The 20,707-nt window shown below is 40.9% G+C and overlaps 1 protein-coding gene across 1 annotated transcript in view; it reads right to left on the bottom strand.

Moving 5' to 3' along the window:
- Positions 1-20,707, bottom strand: part of prex2 (phosphatidylinositol-3,4,5-trisphosphate-dependent Rac exchange factor 2) — a 416,168-nt gene that overhangs the window by 161,450 nt on the left and 234,011 nt on the right. Inside the window, exons 20-25 of the mRNA XM_078217095.1 lie at positions 19,320-19,456; positions 15,513-15,636; positions 12,661-12,845; positions 7,233-7,394; positions 5,396-5,618; positions 1,245-1,452 (exon numbers count right to left, since the gene is read on the bottom strand). Of these exons, the coding sequence (XP_078073221.1) occupies positions 1,245-1,452; positions 5,396-5,618; positions 7,233-7,394; positions 12,661-12,845; positions 15,513-15,636; positions 19,320-19,456 (1,039 nt within the window). The remainder of the gene's footprint in view (positions 1-1,244; positions 1,453-5,395; positions 5,619-7,232; positions 7,395-12,660; positions 12,846-15,512; positions 15,637-19,319; positions 19,457-20,707) is intronic.

Here is a 20,707-nt window from a genome sequence, read left to right as displayed (position 1 = left end):
AGGTTTATTAGTTAACTGCAACAACAAACATTATGGCCGTTGTGAACTTGAAAGCTCTGTCCAAAAGGACATACGTAACAAGGAAATATTCCAGATGGCGCCCCTTTTCTGGTCAGACACTAGTCTTACAACTATTTCAGTACAGCTATCACATAAAATACTCCAACATTAATTATTATATGCTTATCAGTTCTTCATAGATCAATGCATCAATGGGACCTTTGTGTCCCAAATCACTTTTATGAATCTTGCTTCAGCCTTAAGTGCAGCCAGCAGCTACTGGCAATTGACCATCCATTTGCTCACTACCCAAACAATACCATTATCTGTTTTACAATGCCATTAGTGTTCCAGCAAAACCAATGTCCTTGCTTCTTTGAGTTCATTATTCTGTATATATTCAACAAACTGCCAGGAATTTCAGAGTTCTCACGATGTGGTAAGGGGAAGATTTAGTCCTCACAAAAGCAGCACAGAGAGCACACTAGCCTACCAGGCAACTAAAATTTTCAACGAACTCATTTTGTGTCACATAGAACAGAGCAGCTATATTAACAGTAAGAACGATGGTAAACATTTGGTAACACTTTTACTCTCTACACCTGCACTTTTTCATTTTCAAAGAAGAACAGCGCTGTGAATTAGAATTCATTCAAGTTGAGCAACATGTAATTACTTTTGAATGAATCCCTAATGGCCCATTTTGATGACTTCAGGTTTTGATTAGTATTTTGCTTTCATCCCCAGAGATTCTGGATTTAATTTCATTCAAACACTGGCATGTTTAAAGCTGTTATTTAGTATTCTTTGAAGTGTTGCCTGACTGATGATTTTAGCTGTGAAATAGAAATGGTTTCACACCTGATCACTCAATGCTTACTTTAAAATATATTTGGCTTCCCACCGTTGATAAAGTTGGCCAGGCCTTCATAAACTTTACACAAAATAAGTCACAGATATTCTGTGCTCTAATTCAGAGGCAAGAATGGTTACCAGGCTGGCCTGCTAACAGTGCAATGCAAGGCCCTTTTTAGTTAGGTGGATGAGACATCAATTGTTGAATGGAAATGGGAGGAAGGACAACACAGGTCATGCACTCTGAGTGAAATTAGATCGATTCACTGTAAGAAGTGTTGATAAGTATTATGTTTCATAATAACCAGGGGAAATTTACTTAACCATAACTTATACTGGTCAGTCCTGTATCTTGGTCAGTACTGAATAAAAATTGCTAATATACTCACTCATCTATCTGAGCAATATAGATTTCCAGTTCCTTTACAACTGTCTGTAGCTTATTCAGAAGTTTTTGATATGCATCTTGTGTTTCCACATCCTTTTCCTTTAGGAGAAAGTGCAGACCAGGCCCATTTTGCTGACCCAAACTATGTCCAGAGGGAGCTGCCATGGTGGTGATGCAATGATGGACGTATTCCACTGTGTCCAATTTATCTATGAAATAACAGCAATGTGAAAATTGAGTGCTAAATGTTGAATTTCCTTCATAGTAAGGAAACTGAATATCTAACAATATTGTAATGCATATCAACATGAACTACCTGTCAAATAAGAATATGAGTTCAATCATTTAACAATGAATTAGGTTTCATCTGTCTGATGGAATAACCACATACATGTTACGATTAGGTGATATTACCAATGAATGCCTGCAAAACTTTACTTGTCTGTAGTTCTCATTCAAAAACAGTAAGATCTATTTTACAAGTAGATGGAGTTAGCTCCTTGCAAGGGTTTTATTTGTGTGTCAGGATTAAAAGACCAGAGAGAGAAAAGTCAAATTCTGTCAAATCTTTAATAAGAGGTCAGTTCATAAATGTTTATCATCTCATAAAATAAGTGATTGTACAGTCTGGCACACCCAGAGAGGAGCAGCATTTATTAAGAACTTATTCCTCTTTAAACAGGCAAATAGCCCATTAATTTACTGCAGCTTCCATCCAACAGAGTCCTGTGTCACCCATTACAAACTGACCTCTAAACGTTCTCTCAAACATCAAAATCAAAACACAGACATACTGCAGAACACTGGACTTCAGATCACAAATAGATTTTGTCAGTTATTTATGACTAATGCTTCCTTTTCCATCATGACTACCATGGTGCCGCTTACTAAACTTATTAGATCATAGAATAGAATCCCTGCAGTGCAGAAGGAGGCCATTCAGCCCATCGAGTCTGCACCAACCACAATCCCACCCAGGTCCTATCCTCATAACCCCACATATTTAGATATTTATTTATTTTGATACTATATTACGGTGCTACCCAAGTACCAAGGATGCAAGTGAATCTTAGCTGTGCTGTTTCATTAAGAGCCTCTTGGGACTCAGTTGGCCCACATCTTAAGGCTCCTGCGGCCTGGGAGGACTCTTCAACAGGTTGGATCATTACGAGACTTCATTGGAAAAACTGGTCCTGTATCCTAACACCTACATGATCAGTCATTTGTGCCGACTAGTTGGATAAGCTTATAAGCTGACATCAGTGGAAAGAATCCTATTAGGAGAAAGATTCATACTTACGAGCATACAAAAAAAGGAGCAGAAGTAAACCATTTAGTCCCTCAAACCTGCTCCGCCATTCAATAAGATCGTGGTTGATCTGTTTGAATTCCACATTCCTATCATGAAGTACAATTCTGGCATACTAACTGTGCTAAATTTTGAATCTGAATGCCAACTAGTCACCAAGAATGCAGATTTGATTATATCAATTGGATCCTGCAGATCTTAAGACATAGCACCCCAAAGTTCTCAGAAGTTGCTTCACATCACACTCTTCAGTCGATCTCGCCTGAAGGCCAGTGCTGGATGTATCAATGTTGGATATACTGAATAGACTTGAGCCATCTGTGTAAGAGGTGCCACCAACCACCGCAGATACATCGTGTTTAATCTTTCTCACATATTGGCATTGAGGATGGATAACACCGATGAGCTTCATTGTGACCCTTGTAATCTGCCTTGGGTGCCTCAAAACGGTCTTCAGTGCATCTATGTGAGAGTGATAGTCATCCAACATTCTTTTTGGAACAAATTTGAGCCGATAGAATCAGGTGCCAGAGGCTGATTTCTGCAGAAACACCATTCTGCATTTTCAAATCCAACTTTCATCTCTCACTACTATGCCATCTGGTATGGGAAAATTTCATGAGAATGCAAGGTAATGTCAGAGGATGCAGGTGTAGTAAAAGGGTCTGGCATATGTAGGGCTAATGTGGAAATGAGTACAATATAACCCACACAGTGATGCAAGAGAAAACATGACCCACACTTCGGAGTCAGTCCTATGTTGAATAGAGCTATGTGTACAAGCAAGCATGAAGACACCTCCTCGCTTGAACTCTTTACTATATATATGTACATAGTTCTTGTTGTTAATAAATAAAGACTAGTTCTTGGCCAGAACTAGTTTTAAAAATCTGATCTTTTAAAAGAGCAACCTAGTTCCGAGAGTACCGTAGCCAGGTGGATTCCCCCTGTACACGTGGCTCGTTCAGAAAGGAGAAAATTAAGTAATTAGCAAGAGTCGCAACAAAGTAATCAGCTTTAAATTTCAGCAAAATCAGGATTCAACACTTTAGTGACCCTAAAGCATACTGTTGAAACAGAGAAGTCTGCAGCGAGTTAATCCAGGCAGCCAATGTTTAAAATCATTGCAAGGCTCATTGCAAGCACCATTGTTGCAGGAGCCCACCATAATGGCAGGTATGGGTGAACTCTATGTCTTTGAATGAACAGCGGCGCCAACTTGAATTTCAGCAGTGTCTTAAGGCTGAACCTACACTTGAAATTTTTTAACTATGGATCAGAAATCCACATTTCCAGTTTAGTTTGGATTTATCCAAGGCCCAGATCAATCATGCAATTGGGGACAATATTGTTAGATAAGGAATCAACTGATCATCTGCTACATTTGAATAAGTACTAAAATCAAGCAGTGTTCATTTTAACCTATGAAGCAGCAAAATTCTCAAAAGGGATACATTTGAGAAGCGTGCTCAGCACCAGAGAGCCTGTCGACTCATTAATTAATGATCTGCACAGGATGGCTGAAGGCTGCAAATACAGAGACCTAAAATCTGAATATATCAGGTTTGTGGTAGTAGTAATAGTGGATGACACACAGTCAGACATTCTGCAAGCGAAGGAAGATCGAACCCTTGCGAAAGCTATCCATTTTGTTCAGTAGTCTGAAATCATTGTGTAGTACAGGTCCATTTTAAAAGGAGAAAGTAAACCATGACAAAGGAAAACCCACAGACCAGTTAGTAAAACAGTACAGAAACAGGGACATACCAGATCAAGGGAAACAATACCCTAATCTCCAGTAGAGCGATCATGGCAGCACTATGGAGCAAAGCGCCCCCATAGGCAAAATCAATCTCCTGCAATTTCAGCCCAATGCTGTCAATGTAACAGGATTGGACATTTAGGCAAACTGTGCAAGGCCAAAACATCTAAATGCAGAGAGGACCCAAAGATGACTGATGAGGCTGTGACTGCACACCAAAAAGACACACAGCTATCTTTCTTGGGTGAAGTCAAAGATCCAAGATTTTCATATTGGAATGCGGACATTTCAGTTAACAGCTATCTCACAAACTTTAAATTGGATGTCGGAGCCAGTGTTATGGTCCTAACAGACAACTGATAGTTGTCTGTCCTATCAGTTGGCTTCAAACAACAGACACATCATTCTATGGGCCTGAAGGAATCTAACTTCTGGTCACAGGCATGATTCTGGAACCACTCAGGTACAGAGCAAAGAAATCTTCAAACTGGTATACGTCATCCGTAACCAGTCTTTTTCTGTGCCTGTATAACTCTGGATTTCCTCAAAATGGTAGAAGAGATCAAGACAACTTCTATCGTAAATTGTAAAGAACAGCAATTTTCCAAAAGCTCAAACAAGCAAAAGTATCCTAACTGGGACTTCAGCTCTGAACTGTCTTCTCTCTTTGCAGAGAAGGCTCCCACTCACCATCTTCTACCTCATTAAATATTCCCGGCTACCAAACTCACCACAGGAGAGGGCACAAGATTCCACCCTAAGTATTATGTCTTCATGACAAACCTGTTCTTGCTCTTGAAAATCAGACAAATTATTTCAATAGAAACACTTAATTTGACTGCTTATATTTTTGATTCTGCTACATTGGCAATTCTATCTCCAGTAGTATCATCATGTAATGAATTTGTGTAAACAAGAATTTTGGATGGGAAGACAGAAACTGTAGATAACATATGGACGGTCAAGTTTGGGTAATGAATAATTATGAAACTTGCACATCTGCCAGGTTTGGATTCTCCAGCCCAAACATGCATTATACATTTTCATTAAAGTCAATAAGAGATGAGAGTAGAGGTCTTACCCTGGTCTAAGCTTTTCTGGTCGATATCATTGCTAGATTGTTTCCGACTATCCAGTTGTACACCAAATGCACTGCCCAGTGACGCAACATTCTTAGGATATGACACTTCCATCACATTTATATGGCAATTGGTGGGGCAGAAATCACTGCTGTGTAATGGTGAAATCTTGGACTTGGCTTGCTTGAAAGTCGGCCAGGCTCGGTTTTTCAGAACTCGTGAAAACTAAACCAAAAATATTGGAAAAAGTCTCAAATTATACTTACTGATGTTAGTTAAAAACTATATAGATATTAATCCCATCACTTTTAACAAAAATAATGATAATATGAAAGCTGCATCAAAGCTTCCCAGTGGCTCTGTAACTAATTGCACCATATGACACAGAAGCATATAGACAAGAAAGGCTCCAAAATTATCAAGTGAAACAGCAGTGAGATGAGAGAATTCAGGGTCCTTGAAGAGATGAAAGACATGAAAAAAAATCAGAGGAAAAAAGTTAATTTGCAAAAGTTAGATTAATTCAAAGCCTTAAATTCAGGAAGTTATGTTAAATTTGTAAAGAACACTGTTTTGGTCTTAGTTGGAATATTGCATCCAAACCCACATCCAAATCCAGGCACCACACTTCAGAAGAGAGTGCAGAAAAGATTAATGAGAATGGTCTTCAGGGATCAGGAACTTCAGTTGTGTTGAATGATCGGGGAAGTTGGAACTGTTTTCCTTGGAAAAGAGAAAGTTGAGAGGAAATTTGATAGAGGTATTCAAAACCATGATGGGTCAGAATATCAAGCTGTACAATCAGTTTGGGGTGAGATAAGAAATAGAAAAGGAAAGAATTCAAAACTGGGAGTAGTTTATAGGCCCCTTAACATTAGCTACATAGTCAGACAGGGCACATCAAAAAATAATTAGGGCCAGCAAGAAGGATACTGCAACAATCCTGCGTGACTTTAATCTTCACATTGATTGGGCAAATCTAATTGGTAATGGTAGCCTGGAGGATATGTTTGTCGAGTGTAATCTGGATAGTTTCTTAGAACAGTATATTCTGGAACCTACTGGAGACCAATAATTGGCTGATCAAATCAAACAACACATTATTTTGTAATAGACAGAGGAAGTCTGTATATAACTAGTTCACGCTTACAAAACCCAAAACAAAATGTTTAGTGTTCGATGTGATTTCATGATTGAGCAGGTCTCTTTGAACAATCCTGAATGTGCTAATAGCTAACTAATAACTCATTTAAGATCACCAATCAAGCTGGTCAGGTGGCTCATTTACACTTACTAGAAGCAACATGTATTCATATGCAGTATTCGGACTCTGCAAACAAAAGGAGCGTGTTCAAGCCTAACATCTTTTTTGAATTATCTGAGAGTTTGAGGAGCCAAGAGTTCCCTATTACTTTATCCATGACATCACCATGGCAAATCAGATTTGGCAACTGGTCAGCAACCTATTTCCCCTGTCATTCAAACTGTTGTGATCGTTTGAAATTTGGAATACTTGCATTCATCTTGATGCGTACAAGACAAAATACTTCAGCAACATGTCTCTCTTTTTATCTATATTCAACTGCTGTACTACCAAGTGAAAGAGATGACTGTTTTACCTGCATTATGATCCACGCCATTAAGAAGCTTCTCCACAGTTACCAAACCTATTTTGTCACAATTCAATTGAGTTCTTAGAATCACATGAGATTGCTAGATTTAAGCACGGACATAATCAACATGAAACTGTGCTTTGATTAAATTGTCCATGCGATATCTGCAGCTGTGCAGATGAAAATTAGATTCCCTCAAATCTTAGCACCTCAAAGATGATCTTACCTTCTTGTAGTTTGTGATCCTTCGGTTAATGCGCTCGAGCTTTTCACTGCGCATAATGTTGAATTTTGAATGTAATTCAGGAGGCATTCCTTCACTTAAACAGTTTAGTCTGCTGCAATGTTCCACAAACTGCTCATCATTTTTAGCCAAACATTCAAGGATCTGTAAAATAAATGTTATATAATAAATAGCTTAACACTTATTTCAAACTATGGAGTGAAAAAAGAAAGTGCATCTAATGAAGTTATTATAGAATTGCATAGAGCATTTCCAACAATTTTCATGAGGTGAGTTTTCCACTATTCATTCTGCCAAATTATAGCACAGTGATTAGAAATCAAGGTACTGTTCCCAGGACAGCTCTCACAATGTTCTGAGTAAGTGTGTTATCCAGCCTAGATGTAGTGTGGGCCACCTCTTGATGTGGAAACACTATAAGATAAAAGTATAGAGAAAAATAAGTTGTGGATAACCTGATGATACAGTGGTTTGATTTGCCAGTACAGCACTCAATTGACCCTGATAACCTTTCATTAGAACTGGGAAAGTTAGAAATTAGTTTTAAGCAAGGGAAAAAGTGAGGAGATGGGAGGTGGAAAAAAAAAGAGAATGTCCATGATAGGGTAGACAACAGGAGAGATTAAATGAAAAAACAGTTAGTGGTGCAAGGCCAAAGGGTATTAATTGGACAAGTAGAGTCATAGAGGTTTACAGCATGGAAACAGGCCCTTCGGCCCAACTTGTCCATGCCACCCTTTTTTTTAAACCCCTAAGCTAGTCCCAATTGCCTGCCTTTGGCCCTTATCCCTCTATACCCATCTTACCCATGTAACTGTCTAAACACTTTTTAAAAGACAAAATTGTACCCACCTCTACAACTACCTCTGGCAGCTTGTTCCAGACACTCACCACCCTCTGTGAAAAAATTGCCCCTCTGGACCCTTTTGTATCTCTCCCTATGCCGTCTAGTTTTAGACTCCCATACCTTTGGGAAAAGATATTGACTATCTAGCTGATTTATGCCCCTCATTATTTTATAGACCTCTATAAGGTCACCCCTCAGCCTCCTACGCTCCAGAGAAAAAAGTCCCAGTCTATTCAGCTCTCCTTGTAACTCAATCCATCAAGTCCCGGCAGCATCCTAGTAAATCTCTTCTGCACTCTTTCTAGTTTAATAATATCCTTTCTATAATAGGGTGACCAGAACTATACACAGTATTCCAAGTGTGGCCTTACCAATGTCTTGTACAACTTCAACAAGACGTCCCAATTCCTGTATTCAATGTTCCGACCAATGAAACCAAGCATGCCGAATGCCTTCTCCACCGCTCTGTCCACCTGTGACTCCACTTTCAAGGAGCTATGAACATGTACCCTGGATCTCTTTGTTCTGTAACTTTCCCCAATGCCCTACCATTAACTGAGTAAGTCCTGCCCTGGTTCAATCTACCAAAATGCATCACCTCGCATTTACCTAAATTAAACTCCATCTGCCATTCGTCAGCCCACTGGTCCAAGTGATCAAGATCCTGTTGCAATCCAAGATAACCTTCCTCATTTCTGAAGTATTATGCCACCAATCTTGGTGTCAGCTGCAAATTTACTAACCATGCCTCCTATATTCTCATCCAAATCATTAATATAAATGACAAATAACAGTGGACCCAGTGCCGATCCCTAAGGCACACCATTGGTCACAGGTCTCCAGTTTGAAAAACAACTCTCTACAACCACTCTCTGGTTTCTGTCATCAAGCCAATTTTGTATCCATTTAGCTACCTCACCCTGGATCCCGTGAATTTAACCTTATGCAACAACCTACCATGCGGTACCTTGTCAAAGGCCTTGCTAAAGTCCATGTAGACAACATCAACTGCACTGCCCTCATCTACCTTCTTGGTTACCCCTTCAAAAAACTCAATCAAATTTGAGACATGATTTTCCACTCACAAAGCTATGCCGACTGTAAAGAAACAAAACATGTGGTTAGAGGAGGTATGAATCGCAGAACAATGAAAATTGTTTCTGAAAACAAAATCAAGGAAAATGAGAGCAAAACCAAAACTTTCATAGGAAAAGGAAATAAAATGGGTGTAGAGATTGGAATCTGCTGTTGCTGAACTCAATATTGAATCTAAAAGCTATAGAATGCCTTATCAAATACAGAAAGAAAATGCAAATGACCTGTGATACTTGCTCAGAACTGAAGATTTGGATAAAAGCAAGTTAGTGCTCTAGCTGTGGCCTAATAAGTGTTTTATACAGCTCCATCTTAACCTCTCTGTTCTTATATTCTACGCCTTGGCTAATGCATACAAGTATCCCATATGCCTTCTTAACCACCTTATCTACCTGCCCTGCTGCCTTCAGGGATCAATGGACATGCACCCCCAAGGTCCCTTTGGTCCTCAGTACTTCCTAGTGTCTTACCATCATTGGATATATATATATTCCCTTGCCTGGTTAGTCCTCCCAAAAGGCATCATCTTGCAAGGTTTACAAGGTTACATTTCATTTGCCACTGTTCTGCCAATCTGACCAGCCTGTCTATATCTATATCATCCTATAATGTAATGGTTTCCTCCTCGCTATTTAGCACCCCACTAGTTTTTGTGTCAATCAATTAACGTATCCACCCCAGAGCATCAAACACCAATATATTTCTGCCTGTTTCAAAGGTTTCAATAATTTTTTATGTTGCCTTATTGAGTTCTATGTTCTTAATAGTGATAGTGGAGTCAGACACTTTAGGAACATTTAAGCGGTTATTGGATAGGCACATGGAGCACACCAGGATGATAGGGAGTGGGATAGCTTGATCTTGGTTTCAGATAAAGCTCGGCACAACATCGTGGGCCGAAGGGCCTGTTCTGTGCTGTACTGTTCTATGTTCTATGTTAATTATAATTTAGTTATGTTACAAATATGAGATTGATACGATATGACATTTGGGGTTGTCTTTTTAAGTTAAAGGTAAATGAATGTGAACCCATGTGAACAAATATTTCATTCTTTCAGCTGTTTGAATTTCTCTTTAAATGTAATCGGTCTCTACCAAATCGTAACCAAATCATAAATATCTTGCATTTTCTTTCAGTAAAACAATCTAAGCCTTCCTTTGATCTCCAACAATCAAACCCATCCAAGCACACTGTCACTCAGACTCCCTTCCTCTATCCAAATTTAAAGATGCAGCCCCAAACTAAAATAGTCTTTTAAATCTCATAATCTTAGCACCTAATTATTTCCTGTCGAGCAAATTCTCATTTCTCCATGATTTTCTTCTAATACTTCCACGTTATTCCCACATTTTTCTAATATTTCTAAATTTGTCACCTTTCTTCCAATGGTGGAATATTTCTGTAAATCTCTCCTCAGTATATCATTCCTTATTTTTGTTTTTTTTAAAAAAAAGTACAGTGAAACATGCTGGCCTGAATTTTGCACCTGTTGGGCACACGCACTTGGCAGGCCCAGAAGCGAACACAAAATGCTCTTCCGACCACATTCAACCCCAGAAGGTGATTTCACTCTGGAAGGCCAATAACAGGCAGCCAGTGTTAAACGCATGCTGAGAAAGACTCAGTGCTGTCAAGGGGGAGGGGCAGGAAGAGGTCAGGTGCCAAGAAATGCGAGGGTCCGGCTGATACATCTAATGGGCTCTCTCAGGTGGACAGCTGCTGTGGAGCTGCCTCAGGGAGCTGCAGACCAGTACAAATTAAATGCGATAAAAAAAACACAGCAGACTTTGCCTAGACAGCACATTCAAACCCCTGACAGCAGAACTGAGGAAACCTCAATCCTCAGATATCTTTTTCGTTTTATTTCACCTCAGACACTTCATCTAGAATCATAGAATCCTACAGTGCAGAAGGAAGCTATTCGGCCCATCGAGTCTGCACTGGCCACAATCCCACCCAAGCTCTATCCCGATAATCCCATGCATTTACCCTAGCCAGTCCCCCTGACATTAAGGGACAAGTTAGCATGGCTAATCCACCTAACCCACACATCTTTGGATTGCAACCTCTTTCTGGATCGAGATTGTGGCAAAATTGTGAAGGCCACCAGACCAATGGGGCCGCCCACCAACCTGTTTAATAGTCAGCGAGCATGTTTCTGATTCTTGTGTGCTCCCGCTAACTGAAATATCACGCTGGTGCAGGATGATGTCAGGATGCATGCCTGACATTCCTCCCACGCAATTTCACGCACTTCCAAACTGGGCGTGCGCCCACTCAAATGACACAAAATTCTGGCCATTGCCCCAGAAATGTCAGTCTTGCTCCATCACCATAACAATGCACGAGTAGGATTTCTGGAGTGAGGGTCATTCAGACAAATCTTATGCCTTATTAAACACAGCTGGATTAACAAACAGGTAAGGTGTTTTAAAGTCCACAGTCAGAGTGCTGGCAACGTTGGGCAGCCAGTTTCAATAGCAGGAAAAAAAAAGCAGGATTTCGGCTTTCAAAGCCTTGGGGGCTCGACTCTTCCAGGAACAGTTTAGGCACATCAGAATGCTTGCTTCACAATGATGGGCACACATAGGACAGGAATTCTGCCACATAACATCAATCTGCCTCGTTATCCTTTTTTAGTAACAGCCACAGGGAAGGTTCCCATTTCCAATATCAATCTTGGTAGGTTCCCAACATGACTGAAATCCAGCAGAACCTTGTATGACCCTCATCTGAGCCTTTACAATCTAACCAAAACCAGTCCATTGAAATGGGCACAGGTTTGCATGGCGAATAGATGCTATAGGAGCTGTTTTCCCAGGTTTGTCATTGCAATAGAGAGCAGAATATCAGTAATAATATGTTTTAAAATCCTACATCTGCACACAATTCCTGCCAATTTTTACCATTATGAATTCCTGTGCATTTTTGCCATTATTAATTCATTTTTATAATAGAAATTACCGATGTAAATGTGTCACATTATTAATACCTCCTGAACTAACAGTGACATTGGAATACCTTAGTTTTACATTGCATTTACCAACAATGCTACAGAGACACTCCTATACTTAAACAAGCTTCTGTTATTGTAACCTATGTGGTGATTTACCTTCATAAGTATGTTGAAACCTTGACAAACTCCCCCCTAATCAATAATAAACCCAGCCTTTCAGTCCCTTCATGCACAGATTAATCTTCCAGGCTTCTCCACCAACCACTGCAACCTTGCCAACTAGTTTTATAACTCTTGCATCAGTTCTGGGAAGCTTTCTCAATTGAACTCTATTTGGTGTATCAACCCCCATGAGGCTGGAGAAAAGAGTAAGCTTGAACTGGACCAACACTAAAAATATTCTCCAATTCTTCATATCAGTTGTTGATAAGCCTATTCTTGTTTATAAAGCATTATATTTCTGGTACACATGTATTGTCACAGGAGTTCTCATTAGTCCTTTGAATCATACCTTTGCAGTTAGGTTGAAGAATCCCTTTGGTTCACTCATTTTCTCCAGAACATGGCATTTTGTTCCAGCAGTGCTGTCGTATTCATATACGACACCATATTCCAAATGAACATTATCTACTGTCAGGCTCACATGGTCTTTCTTCCCATCAATTAAGGCCATTGTATTAAACTTATCAAAGACTTCTGGAGAAAAAAACATTGCGTCACCTTGACAATGTTATTTCAAAACAAAACAAAACAAATTAAACACAGAATCAGCGCCATATAAAATGTGCATATGGTGGACACCCAAAAGGAATATACTTTCCGGCAGTCAAATCCATTAATATTTTCATACCGATATCATTAGCATGCCCCAACATTTTTGAAGTTAACCTACAAAGCAGTGCATCAAGAAGCATCCATCTGTTTCCATTTCAACTCATCTTTGTGGCATTCAGTTTGAATACTGATGAAAATGATTGAAACAAAGGAAAAATAGCCTCCAGAATCAAATTGAGCACAATTACGATATAATACCTCATACAGTATAGACAGTATTCAAATTCTGCAACATGCTCCTGTCACCAATTTATATTCTAATGAAAATCCTGATAGTAATTTTCTCACACTGTATGTGTATTTTTCAGAGGTAACAAATGAATTGCTTGTTTACAGTGACAGAAATTTCAATCATTCTTATTGATAATCAGATACTACTTCTTCATAAAAAGTATATTTATACATATTGCTTATTGTTATTTAACAATACAAGTTTCTATCCATGGCAATTGCTGTTTGGAGCTCCATGATCTTAATATTTACCAGAGAGATGGACAGGATCTGTCAGCATGAGGAAACCTGGAAATGGCAGGAATATAAATGTCCTGCTGAATCTGACAGCAGGAACTCATTAGAACATTTTCATCCCATTTCCCTACTGAAAGCCAGCAAGATTCAAGGCTGGAACTTGGACAGGAAATCCTGTGCTGAAGGGGATCACGAAAATTCAGAGGTCATGGGAATGGAGTTCAGAGCACAGTAGCAAAGAGTGTGGGAGCGAGGGAGATCAGATCAAGGGGTAGAAGAGATTGAAGGGGGGAGGGTCCCTCTGGGGATCAGGGGTGAGGGGTTAGTCTGGCTAATGGCAGTGATGAATATGGCTGGTGGTTGTTTGAAGATCGTGGGGGAAAGAGATAATGGGAGGAGAAGAGGTGTTGAGGCGTTTGGAGTGTTCATTGTGGGGAGGGAGGAAAATCATAGTAGGTTTACTTGAGGGACCTAAACCATATGGCCCAGACTGCTGGCAGAGTATTTTCCTGTTCGATCTGGCAGGTCTTGCTGCTGGGCCCTAGGGAACCCAGCCCAACCATTAAATCCAAATCACTAATAAAACCTGAGGCACAGAGCCTTAGTTACATATTGCAATTACCAGCCAGTCACGACAGATCAGGTCACTCATCTGACCACAAACTTGTCCTGGTTAAGCCAGAAGTAGGTACATTGACTTTTCATCAGAACCATTGAGTTGAAATCTTAATTCTGCTTCTCTCTCTGCCGATGCTTTTTGACCTGCTGAGCATTTCCAGCATTTTCTCTTTTTATTTCAGGTTTCCAGCAGCAGCGTTTTGTTTTTGTAGGCACCTTAGGGCTGGATTACCCATTTCTACCCACTTCTGTCCTGCTTTCTTTGGTGGGGATGGGGGTGGTATGGTACTGTTAAAATTGCCACAAATGTCACAACTTTATTTTATAATCCTGAATTTTGGAATGAAAAATATAAGAGTTTAATTAAAAAATGTTTTCCTTCTTTTGACCTGTGATACATTAAAATAAATAAAATTGGCTACATGTTTAATTCAGTAATTGTACGTGTGATGGTGCACTTTGATATCTGTTTGGTTTCCAGAAATGGGAGTCACCTGACATCAAGTAACCTGGAACTATCAGTTTGACATAGCCATGGCAATTTGTACCACTGAGGAAATGCTGTCAGCCGGTGAACACATCCAGCTGAATTCAAATGCACAGAATCATATTTCACCTCCCAAAACACCCATACATTAAACCTAAACAGAAGGCACAGCATTTAAGAAGAATTTCACTTTTGCTAGAGCAAAAATAAACAAAAGGAACTAACCTTAATAAGCAGCTCATTTTACTTACTGCTTGCTTGTGATTTTACTATCTATTGTGGTTCTTCAGTGTTTTAAAAGAGAGGGAAGAAAGGATCTTGCGAACTTATTAATTAATTGGTCTGTAACAGTGCATTTGTCCTTCAATGTATAGCCCTGAGTGTCTTCTACAAATTAAATAGTGTTTCTCTGGGCTTCTTCTGATGGGTGATGTTTCCAGTGTCAAATACCTTGACCTTGATGCCATGCTATCTGGGATATTGAACTAATGCCAATAGATAACACAAACATGTTCTATCTGGAAACTCGTTCGATCATTAAGAGGAAGATATTCCTGCATATCAACTGCAGTAGTGCATAAACATAATGCATGCAAAATTGGCTTCAAACTATCTTATGTTGTGAACATGCACGCTGATGCACATACTAGTGTAAGTTTGCATTTAACTGCATCAAGAACTATGAGGCTGAATTCCTTCTTGCATTGCTCAATCATATCTTGGGATGGCTTGAACACAAAAAGCACTGTATGTGTGAAGAATATCATTTAATTGCATCATCAGATACTTTAAACCGAGGGGAAGGGCTAACTTCAGCTGGAAAAGAAAACTGAAGTAGCAAAGTTGGGTTGAATTAATTTTAAGATATAAAAAGGAAAAAAGAGTAACATAATGCAAATTGGAATCCAATGTGCCTGTAAAGTGTCATCTTCACATACTATCTAACTCTGACATACCTTCATTAAATCCATCGTGCATGTCGCTGTTGCTTCCCGCCGAGGCTGGGAGCTTTAAACTGATTTTCTGTAGCTCTTCCTGGCCACTTTCAGTATTATTATATACCCACCGAATAGAGTCTTGCTGCATAACCAAAACAGAAATATAATGTAACGACAATTCATTTTATCATTTTCATTCCACAATACATAATTAATTTACAGTTACAAGATGAGTAAACTGTAAGAACAGAAATGTGGGTGGAGCTACTGAGTAAGAGTGAAAATGAGGAAATCTGCACATTTTTTCTTTTGTAACTTGCAGCAGCGTTCCGGTGTGGTAAGTGTTCAGGAAAAGAAACGTAGAAATATATGAAATAATATTTTTTAAAAGCCTATGTTTTAATTGACATTTTAAAGTTAGTGGGGGTGATTCTCCCAGATCGCTGCGCTGCTCAGGTTGTGCAGTTGGCCAAGAGACATCAGCGGTGGCTGTTTCGCGGGCTCCCCGCTGGGCAGCCAGGCCTCCGTGCATCTCCCAGCCTCAGATTTTCAGCGCCAACCAATTTGCATGGCAGCGATTTACGCGTTACCATACCTTGACATATGATTAGCGGGTTCAGAATTTCCCCTCCCCCCACTAGCGTCTCCCACTTCTCACGCTGGCAGGGTTTACAACTGCTCTATAAAAGTCGGGACCTGCCATGGCAGCATTGAAGAGGAGCAAAGAGGTAAGTGTTATGGAGCTGCAGCCCCCGGAGTGCAGGGGAGAGTGGAGTCCAGGTCCGGAAACATTCTGGATGGGGATGGGGAAGTTCATTGAGGGCTGGACGTGCTGTCCCCAGGCCCAGAGATGTTTCATTGTTATCTCTGTGGGGTGGGGTGAGGGACTTTACTGAGTGCTGGTCAGGCTGCTGTTTCCAGGCACAGGGATGTTCCATTGGTCGAGCTGTGGGGTGTGGTGTGGGACTGCACTGAGTGCTGGGGTTTTAGGGAGGGTGAGGGAACCATGTGCCGCTTGAGGGCTCATCAATTCAGGCAGTTGGTTCTCCTAGCAGGGGTGCTCATGTTAACACAGCCACTCATACTGCATGTACTCTGGGGTGAATGGGAACCCATCTTGTATATTTAGGAGGCTATCCCTGTCCCTTGCCCCTGACCTGAAACACATGCCTGGAAGGGAATGCTGTATTAGCACCCATGACAATGGCTCAAGGGTGTGCAATGTCCACGCCCATACATCAACCTGTATGCTTTCCCCGCCTGCCGTGTTCATGATGCCAAAGGCAAAGCAACCTAATCAGATGACGCATGGCACCCCAGACTGTGTTGCCAGCATCCACGAGTGGGAGCACTGGTCCCAGTGAGGGATTGGGGGGGCTGTTAGTTAAAAACAAAGACATGTATCTATCAATTTCTCTTTCTTTCGCTCTCTCACCCCCATTGTGCAGATGGATTTCGGACTTATAGGTCTGGAGCTGGCCATTATGGTGCCATGGTCCCGGCTGCTGAGGAGGAGGAGGCGGCTCAGGAGGGGAAGGGAAGTTGCACGGCCACTGCAGAAGCAGCCAGTGGCAGACCCTGGAGGAACAGCCAGTGGCAGACCCTGGAGGAGCAGCCAGTGGCAGACCCTGGAGGAGCAGCCAGTGGCAGACCCTGCAGGAACAGCCAGTGGCAGACCCTGGAGGAGCAGCCAGTGGCAGACCCTGGAGGAGCAGCCAGTGGCAGACCCTGCAGGAACAGCAGAAGGAGGGTAGGGGGCTGCTGGTGTGACCCAGGAAGTGGCAGCGCAGACTCCCAAAGAGAGGGCCAGCAGAAGGAGAATGCAGAAGCAGAGGGTCTACAGGACCAGCTCCACCTGTGTAAGGAAATGGTGCGGCACTTGTGTGAGGTCCTGGCAGACGTGGCAACTCAGGGGAGGGGAGGGCACCCCCTCTCAGTAGAAGTCAAAGTGACAGCGGCACTCAACTTTTATGCCACAGGATCACTCCAGATACCCAGTGGGGACATCTGTGGAATTTCGGAGGTCTCTGTCCACATGTGTGTGAACACAGTAAGAAGTCTCATAACACCAGGTTAAAGTCCAACAGGTTTATTTGGTAGCAAAAGCCACTAGCTTTCGAAGCGCTCGCTGCTCCTTCGTCAGGTGAGTGGGATTTCAGTTCACAAACAGCTCCAACGCTGACATCTCCACAACATGTGAGAGAGCCAGGTCACAGATGCCTTGTACGTCGGGGAAGGCCAGTACATCAATTTTGATGTTGGCCAGGTGCAGGAGGAGGCCCAGGCTGCAGGCTTCAATAGCTGGAATGCCCCATGTGCAGGGGACAGTGAATGGGACACACATCACCCTGCGGTCCTCGCGAGATGAGGGCCAACCTTTTATCACTCTGTTCTAGGTTAGATGGGGTTAGAATGATAGCCACAAGTGCAAGATTGAATGATTGTGGTTGAGTCAGCAACTACGTAACACTGAAAATTAGATTGGATCAGAAGGAAAAGAAAAAGAGATATGGGAACGGGATGGGTAACTGTGTTTTAGCTCATTGGAGGGTTAACACCTACATGGTTGGGTTGGGCCAAATGACTTGTTTCTGGGATGTGGGGCAGAATTTTGTGACCATGCCATGGCAAGTTTGTTGGCTCCTTGACGTCATTATCAGTGAATTTCTGTTTGTGTGCTGACAACATTCAATGGGGTCATTTCCTCCCAAAAAATCTAAGTGCCCAATGAGCGGGAAAATGGGAGATTTTACTGCCCGTTTTTTGGGCATACTCCATGGGGTGGATTTTCGGCACTCTGACACTGATAAGGGTGGGGGGGCAGGGCCTAATTCCACTTGAGAGGCAGGCATCAGCATGCTGCGCTATTCGAGTAGCACAGCGGGCTGGGAAAATTGTGCCCAACATCTTTATATGTTGATGGAATATTGGGTTCCCGTGTTAGAAATCTATTAAATCATAGAATCATAGAACCCTACAGTGCAGAAAGAGGCCATTCGGCCCATCGAGTCTGCACCGACCACAATCCCACCCAGGCCCTACCCCCATATCCCTACATATTTTATCCACTAATCCCTCTAACCTACGCATCTCAGGAAACTAAGGGGCAATTTTAGCATGGCCAATCAACCTAACCCACACATCTTTGGACTGTGGGAGGAAACCGGAGCACTCGGAGGAAACCCACGCAGACACGAGGAGAATGTGCAATCTCCACACAGACAGTGACCCGAGCCGGGAATCGAACCCAGGTCCCTGGAGCTGTGAAGCAGCAGTGCTAACCACTGTGCGCGGTAAATCAAAATTACTAACTTGCAACTATTTTATCAAATACAAACCAGGTCATATTTTCTATGATCAATGTTGTTTTTTAACCACATCATTACTGTGACAGAGTTATCTTAAACCTTTTGAATAAAAATGTGTATTTGTTTCAAAGTTTCATTGTATTTTACTTAAAGTGATAGATGCTCAAATGAAATGTACCTTTTTTTTTGTGGGCATGATTTTTGTGGCACAGCTTTTTCATTGGTGGATAGATCTCAATTAGAACACCAAAGTTTACCAAAACCAGCAACTTCAGAAATTTACTCAATGACATGAGATTTAAACTTTACAAGGGTTCCCAAATGTCCATCATTCAATGTCTACGTGGTCCACACAGACATAAAAACTTGGAAACAATTCTCCATTTTCCCAAAATGTAAAGAGAACTCTAAAGGTGCATGCTAAATGTAACTGAGACAGCATTCTTAGCAGACAATAAAAGTTGTTTTAACGAAGAAATATGTTTGCTAGAGATAGAAAGAAGAAACAGTGACTAACCTGTGAAGGACGTTTGTATTTCCGACATGCTGTGACATGTGCGATCACACTTGCATGACTCTCTTTGCTCACATTGATCCCATTAACTTTGATGATGCATTGACCAGGATGCAAGCCAGCTACAGCTGCCACAGTTCCTAGACAATGTAATAACACCTGCAGTTCATAGCTGATCTTGGTGACTTGCTTTCAGGCAAATGAAATATAAAGAAGTAGATTCTACGTCCCTAAATTTTTGATTGTAGAGATGGTGAAACTGGCAGCATCTTCCCCTATCACGGCGCGACATCCACCGGCTATACTTGCTCGGTTAAACGCAAAATTCCAGACATTAGGAATTAGGAACAGAAGTAGTCAAATTCAGCCCTTCAGGCCTGTTCCGCATTCAATCAGATCTTGGCTGATCTCTCCCTGGTCTCAAATCCACCTCCCCACTGGTTCCCCATATTCCTTTATCCCTTTTTTAAAAATTAGAAATATATCTATCTCCTTCTTGAAACCATTCAACGATTCAGACAAGTGCCACCTGTGATATCCTCCTGAAACACAGGGTACACTGTTGCAGTCTTTGCAGATACAATCAACACAGAATGCTTTGGTGTGGACTTCAATTATTTATGCACGACTCTTGCTTTAAAGGCATATAGAGTGTTAAGCCTCGCTGAATGATGTGTGTTTTTAATAGCTTGCTCTCCATATTTACTGCTGAACTATTTCTCCGGCCCTGAAAAACTAATTTTAGAAATCAAGCATCTGTCATTCCATCTTATGATGAAAATTCCATGGAAATTTAAAATAATGAAAATTCATTTTTACTTCATTTTCTTAAAAGTTCTTGATTATTCAGTTTCTGCCTTAATTTTGTGTACATGTCCGAATCTTTGTTTTACTCTCTGTAAAAAGGTTACAAATGGAAAAGTCCATGCTTTTTACTTCCTGGTTTGCTGGCCATGTTGACTTCAATGTTCCTGGATATCAGAGATCCCCTGTAGATGGAGCCAGAATAAAATTGATGTGAAATCAATGCTAAAGAGCTCACTAAATCTTTGTGGACAATTTCTTTCAAGAAAAATGATAATTGCCTTTGCTATTGACTAAAATATCCAAGTCAGAACATATTGTGTTCTCTCTTCAATACATCAGCGATGAATATTAATTGATTATTCATGTAATATTCCCCAATAATTTAATCAATATTATTTCTAATATCAATATTATTTCTAATATTAATATCAACAATAAAATGCCAACATGTGCAAGATAGTTACAATTGATAATTTACAAAGAGTGATCAATTAAAAACCGAAGCAGGATTTATTTTGATGGCACAACAATTCTCTTTGTACCGCTGTTCCTTCCTTATGTCAATTACATTGTTTCATTTTAAT

This window comes from Mustelus asterias, chromosome 7 (assembly GCF_964213995.1).
Source record: "Mustelus asterias chromosome 7, sMusAst1.hap1.1, whole genome shotgun sequence".
Classification (NCBI taxonomy): Eukaryota; Metazoa; Chordata; class Chondrichthyes; order Carcharhiniformes; family Triakidae; genus Mustelus; species Mustelus asterias.
Note: the sequence above shows the minus strand (reverse complement) of the source record. Positions and strands in the feature narration are given on the sequence as shown.